The 24,240-nt window shown below is 35.1% G+C and overlaps 1 protein-coding gene across 1 annotated transcript in view; it reads left to right on the top strand.

The window, feature by feature from the left end:
• Positions 1-24,240, top strand: part of Cdep (Chondrocyte-derived ezrin-like domain containing protein) — a 464,715-nt gene that overhangs the window by 288,990 nt on the left and 151,485 nt on the right. The window contains exon 3 of the mRNA XM_069846189.1: positions 19,391-19,495. Coding sequence (XP_069702290.1) covers positions 19,391-19,495 — 105 coding nt within the window. The remainder of the gene's footprint in view (positions 1-19,390; positions 19,496-24,240) is intronic.

Genomic DNA, 24,240 nt, shown 5'->3' with positions numbered 1-24,240 from the left:
AATCTGACAGGATTAAGGCCATGAGGCCTCCTCTTTCATCCTATTAGATAGCACACGTAAACACAAAATAATACAAATTCTGACAAAATTAATACAAATTGAATTAAAGCTCTATAGAGGGTCAACAGGGTTAGAAGAACACTATAAACACTTACTAAGCTAATGCAAGAAAAAATAGCTATGATGATGATAATAATAATAATAATAATAATAATAATAATAATAATAATAACAATAAAATGAATTACATATTAAAGGTAAAATTAACACCAGCATAGTTACAACATTTATTATAAAAATTAAATTATGGTTTATTTAACGACGCTCGCAACTGCCAAGGTTATATCAGCGTCGCCGGTGTGCCGGAATTTTGTCCCGCAGGAGTTCTTTTATATGCTAGTAAATCTACTGACATGAGCCTGTCACATTTAAACAGGCCGGGATCGAACCCGCAACCTCGAGCACAGAAGGCCAGCGCTATACCGACTACGCTACCCAGGCCGACCATTTATTATATGTTTTGCGTTAAGCCCAAGTTGCGTAACCTTACAGGTGTTCAACAAGCAATGCCATGAACTAGAATGTGATTTCTTAATTTATATTTGAATTCTGATATTGTCCGACAGTCTCTGACATGGTCAGGGAGAGGGAGAGAATTTCAGAGACGTGGAATCGATATGCTGAAAGATGATGAGTAGAAGGATATTTAAACCACCCCTCCCGTCTCCTCAACGGTCTTAGGTGTAGACCCCCCTCTCCCGTCGGGAAGGGAGTGGGTTCCGCTGCTGGGTCACCAGCTACCACGCTTGACATATCCATGGAGGCCGGCCGAGAGTGTCAGCAGCTTCGGAGGGCCGTTGCCAGACGCGATCTGAAAACCAAGGAAGACAACCGGAATGATGAGGAAAGGATGATGAGGTAGGAAAGGAAGTGGCGAGACTGAGTGGGGTTCCATAAGCCTGATAAAGTTACCTGGTATTCATCCATAGGAGTGAGGGAAAAACCCCGAAAAAACCTCACCCATGCAACTCGTCCCAAGCGGGGAATCGAACCCCGGCTCGCTGAATTCGGGAGCGAAGACGGTAGCACGAGACCACAGCGGTGGATGTCGAAAGCTTTGCTGAAGTCTATAGTATTTTTTGCTGAGGAGTATCCTGAAAAATGATGTTTTTGCTCAGAAACAGCAGGATCTGCATCAGTTGCGACAGATGATCGAATTATATTTTGCCATCTGTAAATCAGGTCTAAACGTTGTGCATAATGTTTGAGAAAAAAGGCCTCCATTTTGAACAAAATCTGTAATTAAAGGAATGTATAATCAAATGTAAATTGAATGTAATTAAAGTATTATTTGTATTTATCCTGGTAATAATGAACAGTTTGACTCGTATACATTTTGTTTTTGCAGCATTAACTTCCCATGATTGTACGAGAAGATTCGAAGAGAACGGCAGCTACGTAGACTTTCGGCTCCCCCCTACTACCATAAATGCACAACACAATGTCAATACGGCGGTTCCTGTCGTCTGCGATACAACGAACTTTTCTGTTGATTTTCGAGTTCGTCATTTTTTTCCGGTTATTATATGCTTATTGTTGTGTTAACTCTCGCTAGTGGTTTTATATTTTATTTTATCCGTCTTAGTATTTATTTTATTATTGTAAATATTTTTGTTTTATCACTATTATTATTATTATTATTATTATTATTAATGAATTATTTTGTATTACTATCTTTGTATCATCTCCGTCACGATTATTCTATTATTATTATTATTATCATTATTATTATTATTATTATTATTTCTATCATCAGCATTATTATTTGATCTCTGTAAAATTTATGTAGACTACTGGACTGTACCCGAGCACGAGCATATGCTCATTTCGGGTATCTATTCATATGTATTCATTTCAGATGTAAATTGTAAATAAATTTGAATTTGAATTTGAAAAAAAAAAAGAAAAAGAAATGTAAGGAAGTGTTTGGGGAAAGCGATTTTTGACCCACCTTGTAGTTTATTTTGCACTTTTGTAATAACGCTATTTCGCTGCAAGGTCTTTAAATTTATTCAGAGAACTGAACTTTCTTTATGGTAATAGGCACTGAAAAACAACCATTTTAAATCTTGATTCTTGCGTAAATTACGCAAACCTACTCATTTCCATATTTGTACTGTGTGATGTTGGGAACGCCTTGTATTGTAAGGACACATATAAAACATTCTTTAGTGACAGATGTAGAAGTTTATTGACACTTTTCCTTTCGGTGCTGTTGGTATTTTCGCATTGAAACAAATTTTGCGGCATAGCATTCTTTCTTCGCTACACACTGGGTACCGTCAAAAAAATAAAGCATCAGCTGAGGATAGACAGATTTACAATCAGCGACTGAAAGCGTTGTGAGTTATTATTCTCACTTCATACACTTCGAAGGGATGTGCTTTAGAACTTGTTAGACACTGGCACACTTCCAATATTGCATTTAACTTTTCAGACACTCGATCACAGTGACTGTGTTGCATTGAAATTTATGAATCAAATTCTTTCGCTCTAATCTAAAGTGTTCTTAGCAGTAACTTGATATTTGGCATGGAACTGAAAAGAAATAATTAGTATTACACCTACGTTACATACACACTGTTCACATATGTATTTCGTACTGAGTTTGAATTAAACCCAGATTGTGAATTTAGGTTTTTGTCTAATCTGTATTCTGTGGAAATTGTGAACACACTTCGTATTGATCTTGGTATTTTTCTTTTGTTATGAAATTGTAAAGATCGTTTAATACTATCAGTGAGTTTCGAAATTTGAAAGCGCCTAAATCCATCAAGTGAGTAGGCCATCGGCAAAAGCAATTATTAAAAGAAAAGAAAGAGTGAGATTTTGGTACCCATAGATTTTTTGCTCCTTGGGTACGAATTTAACATTTTAAACATATACAACATTTACAAACCACATAAAAGTTAGGAAGAAAAGTAGGTCAAGTTACAAGAGAAGTTAAGTCCCTATTAAAATTATATCCATCAATCAGATTTACAATTACAAAACAGCTAAATCATTATAACAAAATGGCAACCTCAGACTTCAAGTTACAAAAGTACTGTACATCCTTTTTTGTACAATCATCAACAGTAATCTCACTAGAGGTTTTGATTTTTCTAGAGAAAATCAAAATCGAGTGGGATTTAATAGACTATTACAGGATTAGAAGAAAGTATATAAAGATTAGAAGAAATAAAGCACTCTAATACAATAAAATATTAATTGACTTACTGAAATTCTATTTCACTAATGTTACCTTTACCAAAACGTTTGAACGGAGCCGCCATTTTCAGTTGACTATCTATGCGGTAAACAAATGACGATCACAAAGCGTGTTTTATAGTACCGTAAAGAATTTGCAGTTTGAAATGTTGGTAAACAAAGTAACAAATTGTAGGAAGGTGATAAAATCAGAAGAAAGTATATAAAGAATAGAAGAAATAAAGTTCTCTAATATAATAAAATAGTAATTAACTTGCTAAAATTATATTTCTCTAATGTTTCCTTCACCATAACGTTTGAACCGAGCCACCATTTTCAGTCGACTATCTAGACCAGGGGTCGTCAGCACAGAGCACGCTGGGGCTAGCCTCTCTTACCCGCGGAAAACGCAGTGCACTAGGGTGCACTCCGTAGCTGCTAGCGGGTATGCTCTCTATATCTCCCTGTTGCACGACAGTGCACACGGGACAGCACCGCGTACCCTTTGCACATTTCAGCGAGTGCTGACGACCACTGATCTAGACTATCTATGCGAGAAAGAAATGGCGATCGCAAAGGATGTTTTATAGTACCGTAAGAGTTTACAGTTTGAAATGTTGGCAAACAAAGAAACAAATGCTAGGGAAGTGGTAAAAGCAAACAAATGCTAGGGAAGTGATAAAAATAAACAAATGCTAGGGAAGTGATAAAATTGTGCGATAAGCGGCCATGATTGGTTGAAAGACGTCCTTTCGTACCGTTTTATTGGTCAAAAGTAGTATGACGTAGTAAAAGTGTAATAGTCAGTGAAATTTATTTACATTTAAATAAAATTGTGTGGCATTTATAAATACGTGAGTAGGAGAAAGTAATATGTTGTCTACAGTGGAAAACAGCTGTATATTATTAATATAATTGTTTTATATCAACAGGTTCGAGTTCATGAATTTATTGTATCTGACTTTTCGAGGACTAGCTGGTACTTTTATGGTTATTCTTCGCTAATTTATCAGCTTTACTTTCAGAATAATGAAGGACGAAGATATTGATGAGATGATAGAGGGTGAAAGTAATATAGCTGAGAATCCACCTAACAAGAATGTTTGAATTTTTTTTGTTTTCATCATGCTTTTTCGGGTGTGAGCCAGTTACCTTGTATTTACACAAAATTTGTAATTTGTAGGCTATTTGACTATGAGATTGGTAATCAGTTTCGAATTTTGAAGAATATTCATATACGAGTATTACAATAGTATTGTAATATCTTGGTTATTGCATGTAATGTTTGCTTGCAATAAAAATCTTTGTAATTAAACCGAAAACACGTGAGACTAAACAGAGAATTTTCCGTGTGTTGAAAGTTCTTCCCAAACATTAAGTGGAGATTTTTAATAATTGCTAAGCTCTATATTTTATTGACAAATTCAACATATTTTAAACACACTTATGTTGGAAGTTTTTCAATTTTAGATCATGATTTTAATGACAAATTTCACACATTTTTAATCATATCTTTTTACAAGAAACTGCGTGAAGTAGTTTTTACCTTGTAAATAGACAGTCTTAAGTCTACAAAAGGGAAGGAAAATTCCGAAATCGACTCGGATACAAACTAACATTTTTTTTTCCAATCGTAAGAAAACTTTATTATACAATTATGTACAATACAATTGTGTTTAAAAATTATAAATATTATGCTATAAATGCACACAAGAAACATGTATGGAGGTTGCAGTCCTATGACTGTCCTCGGGCAATATGTGAAACAAAACAAACTGTTAATCTTGAAACAACAGATCTGAGTGTCTTTTTCTTTTTAATCTTCTTATTTGGCGAGGCGGTGGAAGTTGTTCTGGGATGGTATTAAGCAGTTCATTCTGATGGTTAACCATTGAGTGATGAAGTCGTATGTAGGAGCTGCGACGTAGAGTTGGGCAACACGATTCTTTTTCAGAAGTCGATTCCAACGATTCAATCATATATTACGAATCGATTCTAACGATTCGTTCACGATTCTTCTCAGTCTGCGATTCCAACTATTCTTTTGAATCGTCAACGAGTTCACGATTCTTCCCAGTCTGCTATTCCAACTATTCTTTTGACTTGTCAACGAACGACTCGCAGGACACTTTCCTTTGCAAACCACGCGTCGAACAAAAACGTTCTACACCTCTCGCATAGATGGGATAAGAGGCGAGACATTGGATTGTCTCTTTCTCATTGGCTGGAACCATTCAGCATGACCTCCATTAGTCTACAAAATTATCCAATATAATGTTTCTAAATTATAATTTATCAACTGAAGCTTATTATGAAGTACATTTTTTGCATTACATCTCTATTTAACTATGCAAATTTCAGGTTTGTGTTCATTATTTTCCATACTTATCAGCTGCAGTATTTTGATGTCACTCTCGCTCGGGAGCATTCGGCAAGGTTCGGAAATGTCCGTTGACAGGTTACATCAAACAAGTAAATAGAATTGTGGGTTACGATACCATGTCAATTCGTTACTATTCTTTTGAACGACGATTCGTTACGATTCTTTTGAACGACGATTTGTTGATACCACGAATCGATTCTTACGATTCTTTATTATTAGTCGTTCGAATGAACGATTCGTTCACGAATCGACCCAACTCTACTGCGCAGGGTGGATTCAACTGTAGGCACGTTCAAGTCTTTGTGTAGGTTGTCATTGCGGATGTACCAGGGTGCATCCACGATTAGACGGAGGACCCGGTTCTGTATTGTCTGAATTCGTCTGATTTGGGAATTGGATGCAGATCCCCATATACCACAGCCATACATCCATATAGATCTGATCATTGAGAAATATATGTCTTTTCAAGTGTGGCGGCAGTGGTGATGAACCCTTCAACAGATGTTTAACTTGATATAATTTATGTCGGAGTCTTTTCACGAGGTTGCTTATAACTAGACTTCGTGGAATTGCCATGAGAATCGCAAGGTTTACTGCGCACGCGTTATAGACTGTATGGGAAGGGAGCGTGCAAAGGATAGAGTATGCCTCTGATGTAAACACTGAGCAGTATACTGCGGTTACAATAAAACCTGTATCCTGCATTCAAGAAATATAATGAATGATCATTGAATTAGGAAATGTCTAAACATGTAAATACACAATTACTTCATAGTGACATATATTAACTCTTAAAATGTAATGCAAGATATTCACATCATTCTTGAATATGTGCATTGCAGTGAAAAGTTACGTACATTTTTAGCGACTGCAAAGTAATCTCCTCCGATAGTCACTTAAACAGTTTTAAATTGGGAAATGTACGTTCAACATCACATGATGTAATACGTGTATATTTGAAGAACGGAAAGTCACTACTTTTTAGTACACCAACTTCAGACGTCTTGTCGTGACCTGATAGTACATAATTTATAATACGAAGTTGTGAATAGGCAGAATTTTTAGCAATGATGTTTCTCAACTTACATTTCACTTTTTCTGAAATTAGTGAATTGTTATTTTGGATAACGGTTTGTGATACTTTATCCACTATATTAAGGGCTTCTGAGAATTGTAGTTCAGACGATTCTAACAGGATGATGCTTTTGGACACAATTTTAAAATTAGAATCAATGAACAGAATATCTTCCAAAAGCTGTTCAGAAGGCAATGATTTTACAGCTGCAACAGCGGAACTATCTGTGCTATCCAATGCATCAATTACCTTCATTATTTTGCTGTAATGTTCTGCATAATAATTAACAGTATCCAACCACGTTCCCCAACGGGTCAAAACTGGCTGCGGAGGTAAGGGTATTCCAGGGGCAATTGTTTGTAACAGCAACACTCTCATTGTAGTATGTTTGATTTAATTCTTGTCTGCACTGAACAAATGTTAAGCTTTGACTATTCCAACCACAGTAATGCAAAAACAAGTGCTTACGTAGGTATACATTAGCTGTAGCTGCTCTATCTATTTGGACCGGTCACATCTCTTAACATGAACTGCTTATACTACGAGACCGGGCGGTCGCTCACCTTCTCTATACTACCGTACATCGGCAACCTGATAGCACGCTGCGTGTGGCAATTCAACGAAGTCTACTTATAACAAACTAACATGAATCCATTCAATGACTGGGATTCAACTCGAATATCACCCATCCAGGACCCCTTCGATAATGGGAATCAATACGGACGTTAGGGAATCAAATTGGCTGCAATGCTTTGAAGAGGAGAGAGAAGAAGAAACGTTCTAAGCCTTAACCCTTAAATTGCCAATGTATCCTATAAGATACAACAGATTAATAGGTTGGTTATATGCTGTAATTTTAATAGAACAGTACAAAAAAATTGGTAGGAAAATCAAAATTTCACAATACTATAATATTGTACAACATATAAAATATGGACATTGCGATAGTTGTTTTCTTTACAGTCCGACACGGTTTAATAAACTAGTGTGAGACATGAAGCTTGGCCATTTAAGGGTTAAGGCAGAATTATAATTTCTGAATAATGGAGACAATTAAAATGTTAGGACAAGTATCAAACGTGCGTGCCATGCCAGGTCGGTCTCAGGATGGCTCCCAGTGCAGACATTGTACTGAGATAGAAACCTTACCCCACATCCTGGGATTCTGCCAACATGGAGCTCTCATCCGGAATACTAGACACCATGCAATACGAGAACTTATTGCTGAAAGTCTTCCTTTCTTCTACGAGGTTCACCAAGAAGTTCACTGCCTTGCAAAAGATGGAAGTTCTCGACGAGTTGACATCATTGCCATTGATAGAAGAAATGACAGAGCAATTAACGTCGATCCCACCGTGCGCTTTGAAACTGCAGTTGAACAACCTGTAGCAGTACATGAAGAAAAGAAGACCATCTATGACCCTACAATTCAATACTTAAGAGATTATTATCATATATAAGGACAGATTGAAGTATTTGGCCTATTGTTCGGAGCAAGGGGAACAATTCCAAAATTCTCAGTTGAATGTTTTAAGCCTTTTGGAATTCCTTTAAATATTTTGAAAATAATTGCTATAGACGTAATGAAATATTCTGTTCAGATTTTACGAAAACACCTGTACACCTAAATTTCCTTATATTCTATTTGATTATTACTAATTATTGAATAAAAGTACTTTCTCAAGGATAGCTTTCATTTGAAAATAAAAATCGTAAATAGTGATAACGCAAATGTTTATTTTTTATTGTATTTGTTTAGTATGCTGCGTCTTTTGACAACCCTTACTGAAGGGCAGCTACCCTTGTAGGATTTATATATATTGTTTGTATTCCCATACGAGTAAAATTAATACATTGTATATTTTAGTGATTTCCTGGTGATTTTTGTACTATTTGACTGTTGACTTGACCAGTTGGCAACTCTGATTCCGAGCTTGGTTGAGTAATAGTTTATTTTGTTACGAACCAAGTTGAATGACTTAGGAAATAGAAACATTTTAGTCATTAACAGGCATCTTAACATTTTATAGTAAAAATACTTTACACAGGTTCAGTATACTCTACACAAAAATGATGTTGCCAGCTTGCATATGGTCGATTTTAATTTGTTTCTTTGTGGAGAAAATGTTGAGGACCGCTGCTGTAAAGGGGTCATTAATGGGTGTTGTGTCTGTTATGCACGGACCGTTTACATTTGTGTCGCTTGCTCATTTCACTCCGGTTATAAAGATAAAGGGTCTGCACTACTTGGCGGCAGTTCTTTGCACCCAATTCCATGATTTTAATTAGCTGATGATAGTCTGTTGTTATTTGGTAGAATCCTAGGGGCATCAGTAGTTGAATGTACTGTAAATGGTTTTCTCATCCCGGAGCAGCAAGTGATAGTTGCAAGTGCGGCTGTTAAAGGGAATGTGGTAAATCTGATGCATCATCGTACTGGCAGTGTGGCGTAACTTGTCCTCCATGACTAAGCAGTACACAGCCTTGAAAAGGTCATGGATATAAAATTTAGTCACTGCTTTTAGTATTGGTGCTGAGAACATTTTGACTTCTAATTTGTTTTATTTTTATGTCTCGTGATGAGAATATTGTACGAAATGGAACTATAAAAGTTGGAGATTTATACTTCGAAGAGGTAGAAAAATTCAAGCATCTTGGGGCAACAGTAACAAATATAAATGATACTCGGGAGGAAATTAAACACAGAATAAATATGGGAAATGCCTGTTATTATTCGGTTGAGAAGCTTTAATCATCCAGTCTGCCGTCAAAAAATCTGAAAGTTAGAATTTATAAAACAGTTATATTACCGGTTGTTCTGTATGGCTGTGAAACTTGGACTCTCACTTTGAGAGAGGAACAGAGATTGAGGGTTTTTGAGGATAAGGTACTTAGGAAAATATTTGGGGCTAAAAGGGATGAAGTTACAGGAGAATGGAGAAAGTTACACAACGCAGAGCTGCACGCATTGTATCCTTCACCTGACATAATTAGGAACATTTAATCCAGACGTTTGAGATGGGCAGGGCATGTAGCACGTACGGGCGAATCCAGAAATGCATATAGAGTGTTAGTTGGGAGGCCAGAGGGGAAAAGACCTTTGGGGAGGCCGAGACGTAGATGGGAAGATAATATTAAAATGGATTTGAGGGAGATGGGATATGATGGTAGGGACTGGATTAATCTTGCTCAGGATAGGGATCAATGGCGGGCTTATGTGAGGGCGGCAGTGAACCTCCGGGTTCCTTAAAAGCCAGTAAGTAAGTAAGTAATTTGTTTTATTTAATTGTTCCATGTAGTGATGCAGCTCCAACGCAGAAATAATCACTTTCACTCATTCTAGCGGATAGTAATTGATGTGGAAACTTTTTTTGCGACAGCCATGGGGAAAATCTTTAAACTTTGTAAAGGAAAAGTGACGTTGGATTCCTCGAGTACCTATAATTGCGTGAAACGCTTATGCTGTCTCTGATTGTTATTGTGAGCATGGGTGAGATTGTGAGGATGTTTTGAATTTAAAATAAAAGTTCGATATTTCTTTTCATTTCTGTCTTCATACGCCTCGCATTTAATTTTTTTTTTTTAATTTTATTGGGTTATTTTACGACGCTGTATCAACATCTAGGTTATTTAGCGTCTGAATGGAATGAAGGTGATAATGCCGGTAAAAATGAGTCCGGGGTCCAGCACCGAAAGTTACCCAGCATTTGCTCGTATTGGGTTGAGGGAAAACCCCGGAAAAACCTCAATCAGGTAACTTGCCTCGACCGGGATTCGAACCCGGGCCACCTGGTTTCGCAGCCAGACACGCTGACCGTTACTCCACAGGTGTGGACGCCTCGCATTTAAATTTAGTAAGGCAGAGCCTTCTCGTTACATACACTGAGCTGCAAAAGAAATGCCGAGTCGAAGTCGCTATCGATTTGAAATATTATCGTGTTACGAGGACTTCGCTTAGGAAGTAATAGAAATAGAGATACACAGCAGACATTGCATTCAATTTTCAGTTCTGTATCTAAATGTTAATAAAATACTATATTTATGTTTATAATAAAATTGATACATTTTTTGCTAATACAATATGAAACGTAACCGACCGTATATATCTATATTGTAACAATGACAACATCCATGGATAATAGGTTTGTTCCAGGGGCGGACGCAGGATTTTTTTCGGGGAGAGATTTGAGGAGATAGTAAAAATGGAGTAATGAGAAATAAGTTTATATACTCACAATTTGTTTCTGAGTCACAAACATTTACAAGTTGGCCTGAGTAGCGTAGTCGGTATAGCCTTCTGTGCTCGAAATTGCGGGTTCTACCCCAACCCAGCTCGATGGCATTAAATTTTAAGTGTGTTAAAATGCGACAGGCCTCATATCAGTCGATTTACTGGCATGTAAAAGAAGTCCTGAGGGAAAAAATTCCGGCACACCGGCGACGCTGATATAACCTCGGCAATTGTGAGCGTTGTTAAATAAATCATTTTTTTTTTAATTTTAACATTTACAATGACTGCAATACAAAAACAATGACAGAATGACATTTGCGGAAGAAGGCGACGAGGCTTTTAGACATTTCATCCAGTACTTCATGAGCTTTTACTTGTACATTTTTATGTACAGTACATACATCAAGGCAAGTCCATTTAATCTGTCTGCTCCTCAAGTAAGTCTTCAAATACCGCAAAGTTGAGAACGATCGTTCTGGTGTTGCTATAGTTACAGGCAATGTGCAGAAAAGTTTCAGCGCCTTGTGAGTGCAGGGAAAAATAATTTCATTGCACCTGTTCGAAGATGATATAAAGTCAGTAAGTATTAGGTGAAGATTTTTCTGATCAAGGAAATTTCTTCTCCACATCTTCAATTCATTGAATAAAGACTCTGGTGATGCATCAACATCATTGGGCCACTGATTTACTACAGCCTGAACAGCAGTTTCTAAATCTTTATCTGATGCTCGCACTGTGTTTTTAGGCAGAAAGGTTTGTATGGACTTTAGGATTCCCTTATGATTTAAAAACCTGTCCTTGAGCTAATGAAATAGTCTAAGAAGAGAAGGAAAATTAAAAGCCTAAAATACTCTTCATGACTCTCTGTCTTGAAGTAAGAACGCTGTGTTTGTCTTCCTGCAGTTCTTGGAATTGAACACTTTAGCAAAGAGAATTTACGTGGAAAACTCTCTAATTCCTATGTACATTTACGAATTAAAATTAATATTATTTTTGTTTCTTGTTTCGTATTTTTCTCAAAATTTCGGGAGGGGATATATCCCCTTAATCCCCCCCCCCCTTGCATCCGCCCCTGGTTTGTTCGTACAGCAAGTTTGTGATGGTTTGAGAACTGTTTGCAAACTGTCCCAACTTCACCTAATGCGCATGATCGGCTTGAAAACCAATTTCAAACCATCCGTGATTTGAGCTGTAGAGGAACGCATTTCCAAACTGGTTGGAACCACTGCCGTTAGTTACGTCTTTGAACTTACGACAGCAGAATCAATTAATTAAAATATTGTGATACTTCAGATTGTTGAGAGAGATTCTATGCTACGTGGCGGGTTACACGGAAATGATAAATTCGCTGTTATTGTACCTAGGGAAAATATGTTAAAAATAAGTTTCATTTTAGGGCCTATCTCTTTTCTAAGATAATTCCACCAAGACTAACTCATCCCTATTGGATATATATTCCATATCGTTATCACTATAAGTGTTTGAATCAGACATCTATTACAGGCCTAAATTAGCCTAACTTCTATTTTAAAACAATTCCGGAAAATAATTTTGTTACAATTAATCTGGAAACGACTTCAGAATAATACCGCGTAAGTACATAACCTATATGTTGTTATTTCATCATTGGTGCAAGATATCTTTTTTTATGTACGTATTTATTTATCTACCCCTGTACAATCAATTAAGAAACACGTTTTTAAATTATTTTCAATCTGCACAGCCTTCCTACATAAGTACTTCGGTATTCTGAAGAACAGCTTTAGTTTTAATTGACAGTCATTGTACATACATAAATACTTACACGGTATTCTGAAGTATAGCGTTAATCTTTATCAACAGCATACTCATCATCACAGACTGTGGATTTGCATGTAATTTTGAATTATAACATCTGTACAAATGTTTATAACGAACATTTTCACGTCTTATTTGGAAGAAAGTCATTTTTCGTGCTAATTCTCCATAAAACCTATTTTTTTTTTTTGTTTAAAATATCGTTATTATGAAGTAATTTCTTGGATTTCTATAAATTTCGTGAACATTCGTATATATATTTCACTTAATTTTGGAGTTTCATTAAGAGATTTGCATTTTCAATGCATGAAATTAAGTATTTTAGACATTTCTCATATATCGTTAATACCAAATAATCACTGATCTGTCTTAAGATAACATAACAAATGTAAGAAAATAAACATAAACGTATTCTAGGGAAAAGAGAAATCTCCGTGTCTTTGCAGAGAATCAAACCTGGCTCTCTTGCATTCGTAGGCAGATGTACTACGTTCTGAGTCACAGTGGAGGACAACTATTTTTACAATTAATATACTGTATTTATGAGTAGGGGGCGGATGTTGATGAAACGTCATCTTATTTTTCACATTAGGACGATGCTTATTAATATAGAAATCCTTTCTATGTTAATATCAAAGTAATAAGTCAATTTCTTATATTGCATTTTTTGACGTTTTTGACCTAATAGGTCATTTTTACATTTTTTCGGCATTTTTGGTCACTTTTAATATTTTGAAGAACTTTTAGATCATTTTGAGTGCATTTTACTTCCTTCTTTAAATAAAGGTTTGTTAAATCTTTTTCTAAGCAAACAAATCAGTAGTGGGCCCTACTAGTAATTACCTACTGAATAAGTGAATAACAGTGAAGTTTGAGTTTTATTGTTCGGAACAAACTCTAAAGTCCATCAGTCACTTAACTGAAGGCGTCACCTCACATAACAGAAATAATATAAAATACTTGACAACAGCTAAGTTTAAGTGAGGACTTTGACCGCTACTGTTCTTTTGTTGGTACGAGGTTGTCTTTAGAATTTACGTTTGGAAGGGGGAAACTTTCATCGTTACCTGAAGAACAGGACGTTGTGTCCCCAATATGGTTCGGAAGAGATGTACTACAATAGACAATACAGTATTTTTAACACAAAGATTGCAAGAATGCACCTTGCAATTAAATTTGTTTTTTTTTCATTTACACTTCCTCATCTGGAAGGTCTAGTAACAAAAGTGAAGAGCGGAAGGAGAAGACAGAGAATGAAGACACTGACATGGACCACCAATGATTGAAACACATTGTAAAACCTCATTAAAATGTATAGTTTTCCCTTAAAACTTTAATTTTGTTGCATGTTCTTTTCCTTTATCTCAAATTCCAGGAAGTTGCCTCCTTTCTCCGACATTTGCAGGGCAGTCATTGAAACAAGATGACTAATTTTTAAGAAGTTGTGGTGCGAGTACGGTGAATAATATTTAAATGTCATTTTCTTTTAATTTTATGTGATTTTTCCATTATTTTAAGGGCATTTTATTGATTACTTTAAGTAGATTTTTAGGCCATCAACATCCTCCCCGTATTTATGAGTCTTCAGTTTATAGAACAGTTTGTAAATGAACAGTCACGTTATGGCGGATGAGTATTGTCACTTTTCTGTTGCTCTCAATGTAAGATAGATTGTCCACTGCATAAAATGCAGCATTCAGCATGGACGCAGTAATTGAGGGGCTCTTAATGTAAGCGTGTATGTGCATAGTCATGTTAACTGGTGTTTATTACAAGCAGAAATTCATTATGCAGCTGACGAATGGTGGAGATGCTCTCCTCATTAAGATATGATGCAAGCGCGTGGAAATAACCTTTCGTTTTATACAGAAAAGCGAATATTTGTTCTTATTTCAGCTTAGTAATAAAAAGTGCAATGGAGTCTAAAAGATGTAATTGCAAGTTAGATATTAATCATTAACACGTCCTCCTTATATTCGGAAGGTCCGGAGTTCGATCCCAGGGGCTGGATATCCTGATGGGTTTCTCATGTTTTTCCAAGTCTCTCTGGGCGAATGCTGAGGTAGTATGAATTACAAGGTACATGACCGGCTTCCTTCCCAGTCCTACAATTCTTCATAATATAGGGTAACCAAGGGTAAATGGGGTCAAAAAGTAACAAATCCTTAATTTTTATTGTTCATCATCATCTCCTTCATGGATTAGATCATTACTGGTCTGTTTCGGCTCCAAAGTATAGTTGATCACTCCATCTTTTGGTTGGTCGTCCTCGACTTCTGTGACCGTGAGGCTTATAATTTAGGATCATACGGGGCAGTCTTTCTTCATTCATTCTGCTGACGTGTTCAAACCATTTATTTCTATAGTCTTCTATTTTTGTTACTATGGTGACTGTTTGTAGTTCTTTGCGGATATCTTCATTCCTTTTCCTGTCTAAAGGAGTATATCTGCTACATATCGAAGAAATCTCATTTCTGCTGCTTCCACTCTTCTTATCATGCTTTTATTAACGGTCCAGCATTCCGAGCCATACATCAATACAGGTAAAGCTAAAACGTTATAGAACTTGAGTAAAGTTTCTCTACTGGTTTTCCTTCCTAGTGTTCTCTTAATTGTACCACAAATATGTTGGAACAGGTTTAATTTTCTGTTAATATCCTTTGTCCTATCATTTCCTAGGAAGACCCCTAAATAGTTAAAATCAGTTACCTGTTATTGTTAATTTCATAACATATTACACTCATATCATATCATTAGTTACAGCCACATGTACTACTTCCCCAAAAATGCTTCTTTTTTACTCTAAACTAACTGTCTGTACATGAACTGAAATATTTCACTGCAGTGACCCTTTTTACCCTTCTGTGTAAGGATAAATGGGGTCAGTGTTTAGGGCAAATCGGGTCACAATTTTTCCCTCTATATACATGCATGGAACGTTAAAATCAATATTGAATTGACTTAATTTAACACTTTACACCTTCCACAAACAAACACTGTTTTCTTTTCTGCACCAACGAACTGTGTTGCAGTGTAGTCCAAAACAACATGCGTACATGCGTACAGTTTCAAAATTCTAGACACAAGTTCATTTTCTTGTTCTGGAGTAAACGTAGTTCGACGGCCTTTACTTTTCAAGTGGTTGTCCTGGCCACTTTGAAGACGTCGTTGCAGACATGAATGAGGAACTCCTAACACCTCAGCAGCATGACGTTGGCTTCTTCCCTCGCGAAATGCTTTAATAGCCTTCTGGATGTCGTTCTCAGTCCACGAATTTGACGTCTTCCTCTTATATTTATCCATCTATCACAAAGAATTGAAAATAAATACTTAATTTCAGTGGACTGATTTGAAACATGTTGACCCTATTTGTCCGATATTACTGACCCTGTTTAACCCAAATTTAGAACTTTTTTGGGCTAGAGGTTGGTAGTACTGAATACTGCTTCGACGAAGGCGTTAATAGCCACAGTCTCTTCTAAAAAGCTTAAACTTAATATTCAAAGTTAATCGCACAAATTCTCTGCAATAGTTGTTGTAAAATAACAAAGGAACCGTAAAGCATTATTTAAAATGTATAAAATACTCTTAACTCACCTTTATATTCTCTCTATTCTTTTATTGTCAACACAAAGAATACACACACCAGCTAGCATCAATGGCACTCAACGTGTACAGGAAGTTCTCTTCCTGACCAATATATGGTAGCACTTGCTTGAAGTGGTTTACGCTTGAATATGGAGACAGGGTTTTGAAATTGACCCGATTTAACCTCTGACCCGATTTAGGCTGAGTTACCCTAATTTCGTATGCCATCTTACATTCCACGACAGCCCGGCCATCTGTCCGAGAAGAATCGGAAGTGGTTGAATGTGCTCCCTTCTGTCGAAAGGAAAGAGCATTAGAGGAAACTGCTGGAAAATGGAAGTGACATTCATTTCGATACATATTTCTTATTTCAATAAGTACCATTGATTTCGAGATGTTAAATGCTTTAATCAAACTGCAAAAGTGTAGTAATCTCAATTAAAATGGAAACACTACAAAACTTCACACATTTCCTGTTTGAATTAGACATTATTCAATATTTTTTTTATATTTCAGTTAACGTTAAAACTTACAAAAAGGAACTGTGATTGAAGTTATTCATTTTCGTACCTATAAGAACTGCAAATAAAAATCACTTGCATGCTTTTGTTTTCCATCGTCTCAAACGTCACTGTTTTGTTTCACATTATCTAAAACCATATTTATACTTCCATATTGTCAATATGTATGTATCTAAACATTAATTTTAACTTTTAATGAATTAATTAATTTTTGTTTAACCTTATTACAGGTAGCATAGTTATTTATTTATTTATTTATTTATTTATTTGTTTATTTATTTATTTATTTATTTATTTATTTATTTATTTATTTATTTATTTATTTATTTATTTATTTATTTAACCTGGTAGAGATAAGGCCATCAGGCCTTCCCTTCCCCTCTACCAAGGGATAACAACTACAATATTAAGAATACAATTACAATTATAATTACAATTAATATTGAATTTACAAATACAATAAAAATCAAAGATTAACAGACTAATAAAAGCTAGACAGTTCATTGTAAAAATTAAGAAGAGATATTTTTTTTATTAACTAAGTAAAAATTAAATCTACTCTACGCAGTAAGAAAATGCTTAATAAGTTTGCTTTTGAACGCTACTAAATTCCGACAGTCTCTGATGTCACTGGGTAGGGTATTCCACAAGCGCGAAAGCGAGATTGTGTATGATGATGAATACGATGATGTCTTATGTGTTGGTATGGCTAGTATGAGGCTATTTTGCGTGCGTGTGAAGAGATCATGATATGATGACAGGTAACTGAAACGGGAGGCAAGATAGGTAGGTGTAGAGGCGTGAAGGACTTGGAAAAGGAGAACAAGAGAATGAAAATTTCTACGTTCGTTAAGCTTTAGCCAGTTTAGAGTTTGGAAGGATGGGGTAATGTGGTCAGCGCTACGGACATCGCAGACGAAGCGAACACAAGAATTATGAACACGTTGTAATCTTTGCGACTGGTTAACATTGAGGTCAGTCAGTAGAGAATCACAATAATCGAAGTGGGGCATTACTAGTGTTTCCACTAGTATTTTCTTGAGTGATAGCGGGAGGAATTTTCGAATGCTGTTTAAGGAATGTGGTATGGAAAGCACTTTTTTGATAATATGGGTTACTTGGTAATTCCAGTTTAAATGCGTGTCAAAGTAAACTCCAAGGTTTTAACACAGGACGCAAAACGATCATAAATATAATGATAGCTATTGAGTCACGAGTATTGACAAAACACTGTGGTCAAATAAAAACTGTTTTATTTTCTCAATGAGATGTTACCGAGTGCCTCTTTCTTGGTGTTTTAAAATAGTGGGGATATTTTATTATTGTTTAATAGCTCCACTATTTTAAAACACTAAGAAAGTGACACTCAGTAACATGCCATTGCGAAATGAAAACCGTTTTTATTTGACCACAGTCTTCTGTCAGTACTCGTAACCCAATAGCTATCATTATATGATCGTTGCATAAATAACTACATACAGACGTGGACAAATTATTAACAAAATTGACGATTTTTATGATAATTCTGTTTACAAAATTTGACTTTTCAATTTACACTACAGTTGACAATTTTTCATATTTCTATCATTATAGTAGACAGAAAAATGCAAAAATGTCAACTGTAGTTTAAATTGAAGACCCAACTTTTGTAAGAATATATAATAAAAATCTTTAATTTTGCTAAAAATTTGTAAATATGGAAAAATGTCAACTGCAGTCTAAATTGAAGAGTCAAATTTTGTCAAAATATAAAATAAAAATCTTCAGTTTTGCTAATTATTTGAAAATATCCAAAATGTGAACTGTAGTCAAATTGAAGAGCCGAATTTGGTAAAAATATATAGTAAAAATCTTCAGTTTTGCTAATAATTTGTAAATATGCAAAAATATCAAATGTAGTCCAAATTGTAGAGTCAAATTTTCTAAAAATATACAATACAAATCTTCAATTTTGCTAATAATTTGGAAATACGCAAAAATGTCAACTGCAGTCTGAATTGAAGAATCATATTTTGTAAAAATATATAATAAAAATCTTCAATTTTGCTAGTAATCTGTCCACGTCTGTATTTTGGAACAAAATATCTGCTTGACCGCCGATCCGTGTGCACATTCTTCTGGAGATCTCTTTATTTTGTCTGTGTTTATGATGTCATCACTCATCTATGGAATGAGATGAATAGAAAATTAGAGGATATCCAAAAGGAGAGTTGTGAATTTGCAAACGTAAATATATGCGTATGGGCGATTAATTTGACACGTTTTAACGCAAAATCAATGTCTGTATTAGTCGTTGTATTAAAAGATTTAATGAGAACGTTAATGTCAGCTGTACGGAGTCTTTTATGATCATTTTACACTTTGAAACGTAGACTGTAAGAAAAGTCCAAAGTTATTATTACCCATAAATTTACCTTTATTATTAATGTTTCTGTTTCTTGACACTTACAGAAATGCACTTACAGTGAAGCTGTATGCAGTTATATCCATACAAAGAAGGTGAAAACGAAGCCACTTTTAAAAGACTTGAATTTTTGTTGTTTCAGGCGAAAGCTCTGGGTCGAGTTTTGTTTGATCAAGTCTGCAAGCAGCTTCATCTACTTGAGGCAGATTACTTCGGACTGGAATATCAAGAGCCCAATGGAACAAAAGTAAGTAGCTGTGAGATGAAAAGCCCTTCTTTTGAGGATTACATGCACTTTTTTTCTTTTTATTTTTCCTTATTATTATAATAATTTACTTTTCGATACTTTTACTTTTTCCTTTTTATCTACAGTAATCTCACTAGAGGTTTTAATTTATCTATGGAATTTAATTGGCTATTATACGATTAGAAGAAAATATATAATGATTAGACGAAATAAAGTACTCTAATACAATAAAATATTAATTGACTTATAGAAATACTAAACTGTCTTGAAAATGTACTATTGTATCATCTCAGCATTACAAATATTCCGCTAGATGGCAGTAGTGTGTTATGATGAGCTGTTCTCTTTTTACCAGTTGTGACAACAATACACTCTTCATTGAACTCTATGGACGATTACTAGTCAAGAAGGCTTTGTTGATTCAGTTTCATTTTTATTGAAACAGTTGCATTCCATTATCAACAGTAATCTCACTAGAGGTTTTGATTTATCTAGAGAAAATCTAAACTTGAGTGAGGTTTAATTGACTATTACACGATTAGAAGAAATTATATAAAGATTAGAAGAAATAAAGTACTGTAATACAATAAAATTTTAATTTACTTACTGAAATACTAAACTCTCTTGAAAATGTATTATTGTATCATCTCATCATTACAAATATTCCTCTACCTGGTAGTAGTGTGTTATGATGAGCTGTTCTCTTGTTACCAGTTGTGCCAACTATACAATCTTCATTGATAGACGATTACTAGTCAAGAAGGCTTTGTTGATTCAGTTTCATTTATATTGAAACAGTTGCATTTCATTATCAACAGTAATCTCATTAGAGGTTTTGCTTTATCTAGAGAAAATCTAAACTTGAGTGAGGTTTAATTGACTATTACACGATTAGAAGAAATTATATAAAGATTAGAAGAAAAAATTACTCTAATACAATAAAATATTAATTAACTTGCTAAAATTCTATTTCATTAATGTTAGCTTCACCAAATCGTTTGAACGGAGCCGCCATTTTCAGTCGACTATCTATGCGGGAAACAAATGACGATCGCAAAGCATGTTTTATAGTACCCTAAAGAATTTCCAGTTTTAAATGTTGGCAAACAGAGAAACGAATGTTAGGGAAATTATAAAAATAAACAGATTCTAAAAAAAGTGATAAAATTATAGCGATAAATAGCTATGATTGGTTGAAAACACGTCCTTTCGTACCGTTTTATTGGTCAAAAGTAGTGTGACGTAGTAAAAGTGTAATAGTCAATATAATAATATATTAAACAATCTCTGATACGTGACTATCCATTATCTCATACAGGAAAAGCTATAACATAACCTAAATAATATAAACAAAATAAATGATAGAAAAGTTTTAATTAAGGATGTTGAAATAAACATCAATCATTTTAAAAGTTACAGTTATTGAAAGTATAATGTTAGGAAACAAAGAAACAACTGCTAGGGAGGTTATAAAAACAAATACTAGAGAGATAAAAATTATAGAATAAGCAGCCATGATTGGTTGAAACACGTACCGTTTTATTGGTCAAAAGTAGTATGACAGTAAAAGTATAATAATTTCTGTAAATGGAATTAATTTTATTATTGTTTAATAGCTCTACCATTTTAAAACACCAAGAAAGTGACACTCAGTAACATGTAATTGAGAAAATGGAACAGTTTATATTCGAACACAGTGAGTGTTCTGTCAGTACTATGAAGCAACTTGTATAAAGGTTCTTATCACTACTTTGCAAAAGAGGCAGCAATTCTAAATATGGCACTGAAGAATGGTACCAAGAGTTCCAACTTTTCTTTAATAATTACACATGTACCGCGTTTCATTGTCTGCTTGTACAGTGCTTGAGGCTGTTCTTTGATTAGGGACGAACGCGAATGTAGCTGAGGAAGGTTTAAAATACAGTAGCAGCGTGTAAAACATGTGTATTAATAAGGAACAAGGTACTGCAAAAACAGAGCTTTGTAGTTTTCTATAAGCCACCATTAAGCTTATAACAAGCAGTCAATTACACGAGGTTATCATATTGCTTACTACGTTTTTTAAAGGAATGTTTTGATTGGTTAGTCTCGTTACAGTCAGTGGCGGCTTTTGACTTTAGGACCAGGTGGGGCACAAAGGTGAAGATATTAAAACAAAATAATAATCAGGAGACAAAGAACTCAGGTATAACTTCTGCTTTTGGGCTGCCTGACTTCTTTGTTAGAAGTCTCTGCTCGTAGCATAAAGCTTGAAGTAAAATAGTAATATGCGTTACAAGAGCTGTAGCCTATGTTGAAGTTTTCGTGTTCGAGGAAAAGTTTGAAAAAGCGAAACGTAGTTGAGCTATTTTAATTTCCGAGAATTGAAAGAAAACATACCTCTCGTGTATCGTACATTATTTTGTGCGAAGATCGTTTATTACATACCTGAAAGAGGAATTTCTAATTAGTTGCAATGAAATCTCCATCTTGGTTTCTGTTCAATGACGGCACATTTGCAAAACAAAAATATCTATCTTCAACATTGTTACTTTAAAATGTTTTCTGTGTTTACTATACTCCAGCAGGCCGTGATATACGTCTGTCTCCCCCCCCTCAGTGTATGATGAGTCTGGAATCTTGTTGATTTTTTCACGGCTTCCTTAATGTTACTTGCATCACGAACGCAGTAACTTTTGTGGTGTTGTAGAGTTTACTTAATTTTTGCAAATATTTAAAAACAATAATTAACAGTGCAATTTAGGTGAAATTGCAGTGGTAAGTTTCCAATTTGTAATTATTACTATGTTAAACGTCTCTAAAAAATAATATGTTAAAAGTGTAAAGCAGTAAAATCAATATGTCACTTAAGCGGTAAGAAGAGGGAAATTGTTATGTGTGTTAGGTTGGGAATACTGAATGTGGAATTTTAGACTTTCCGCGGATTGGTTTTGTGCGGAAACCAAGCAAATACGCACGATCTCGCACAAACGTATTTTACTTCATCTTGAACCACACTTATCGGTAATCACTTTGAAACAAGATTTTCATTCATAATGATTCAAATAAAACTATATTTTTGGTCACTCGATTGACATCATTGATATTTTTTTCTATAATACAAAGAGTACTGATACTTTTTCGGTAATTTAATTGAGCTTAACGAATGTTTGTTGTCATGGTAATTATTTGGAGATCGAAGGTTGAGAAATAATCATCTAATGACAACAAATATGAGTTAAAATAGCAAAATTACCGCAAATTACCTGAGGATAACTATTATCTCGAATTGTATTCGGCAAGATAATCCCAATGCGAACAACTGTAATTCTGAATAACTAAACATACGAGAATATTATAGTTTTTTTATTAATTTGTCCTATAGAATGATATCTATAATATTGACAATTAATATTTTAGGAGAAAAATTCGCTCCGACGCCGGGGATCGAACCCGGGTCCTTGGTTCTACGTATCAAGCGCTATGACCACTGAGCTACGCCGAATTCAATCCACACCACCGGATCGAACCCTCCTCCTTCAATGTTTCCCTTTGTGGCCTGACTCCAAGTTAGGCATATATGTTGACGTATATGTTCAATGTCAACTGCCATTGAAAACATTGAAGGAGGAAGGTTCGATCAGGTGCTGTGGATTGAATTCGGCGTAGCTCAGTGGTCAGAGCACTTGGTACGTAGAACCAAGGACCCGGGTTCGATCTCCTCAAATATTAATTGTCAATATTACAGATATCATTCTGTAGGACAAATTAATAAAAAAAAACTATAATATTCTCATAGCTAGCAGTGCATAATAACTGCGGATTCCCGGCCAAACAAGTCACTCAACTGAGTGCGCTCCTAATATAATGGCAGTTGACATTGGACATATACGTCAACATATATGCCTAACTTGGAGTAAGGCCACAAAGGGAAACATTGAAGGAGGAAGGTTCGATCCGGTGCTGTGGATTGAATTCGGCGTAGCTCAGTGGTCAGAGCGCTTGGTACGTAGAACCAAGGACCAGGGTTCGATCCCCGGCGCTGGAGCGAATTTTTCTCCTCAAATATTAATAAACATACGAGGTTATAACACAGTCTAGTATATACAGTCTCGAAGCTTGAGTTGTTGAGGGTACTAGAAACAATAGACTGTGCAGGTACTATTTTACATTGTCTGTGATGAGGCGATAGGAGCGATCCTAGTGGTTAGCAACTATGTATGGATGCATATTTACTACGTATTGAGCTTCGCGACTGTATATACTAGACTATGGTTATATAATAATATCAGAAAAACAGTCGAATCGAAGGAGAGATAATAGGAAAAGGGCCCCTTGGAATGAAAACAACTGAACATTTTGTCGTTATAACAACACTTTATTTTTGAACTCTCTTATCATGACTTTTGAACATGTTTAATTTTATTGTAAACCATTTTTACTGCAACTATACTTGAATGATATGCGAAGATATTTCGAAATTGATGGAGTTCTTATGTGAAAACGTGTTGCTTCAAAATAATTATTTTATTATAACGCACTTAATACACATATTGGAAACTTTATTTTCAAATTTTCATCATTATCACGTCTTGCTTGTTATAAATATACATATATAAAAAATATAAATAAAAATTTAGATGTATTTAACAAGATTCGAACCAAGAAAAAGACGAAGTCTGGGCTGCTAAGCACAAATACAAGCTGGGTCTCTCTCGGTTTTTGAAGTGAACGCTACCTCCTATCACTAGCCAACTTTGTCACAA

The sequence above is a fragment of the Periplaneta americana genome, chromosome 14, assembly GCF_040183065.1.
Source record: "Periplaneta americana isolate PAMFEO1 chromosome 14, P.americana_PAMFEO1_priV1, whole genome shotgun sequence".
Taxonomy (NCBI): Eukaryota; Metazoa; Arthropoda; class Insecta; order Blattodea; family Blattidae; genus Periplaneta; species Periplaneta americana.
This window is presented reverse-complemented; position numbering and strand designations above follow the sequence as displayed.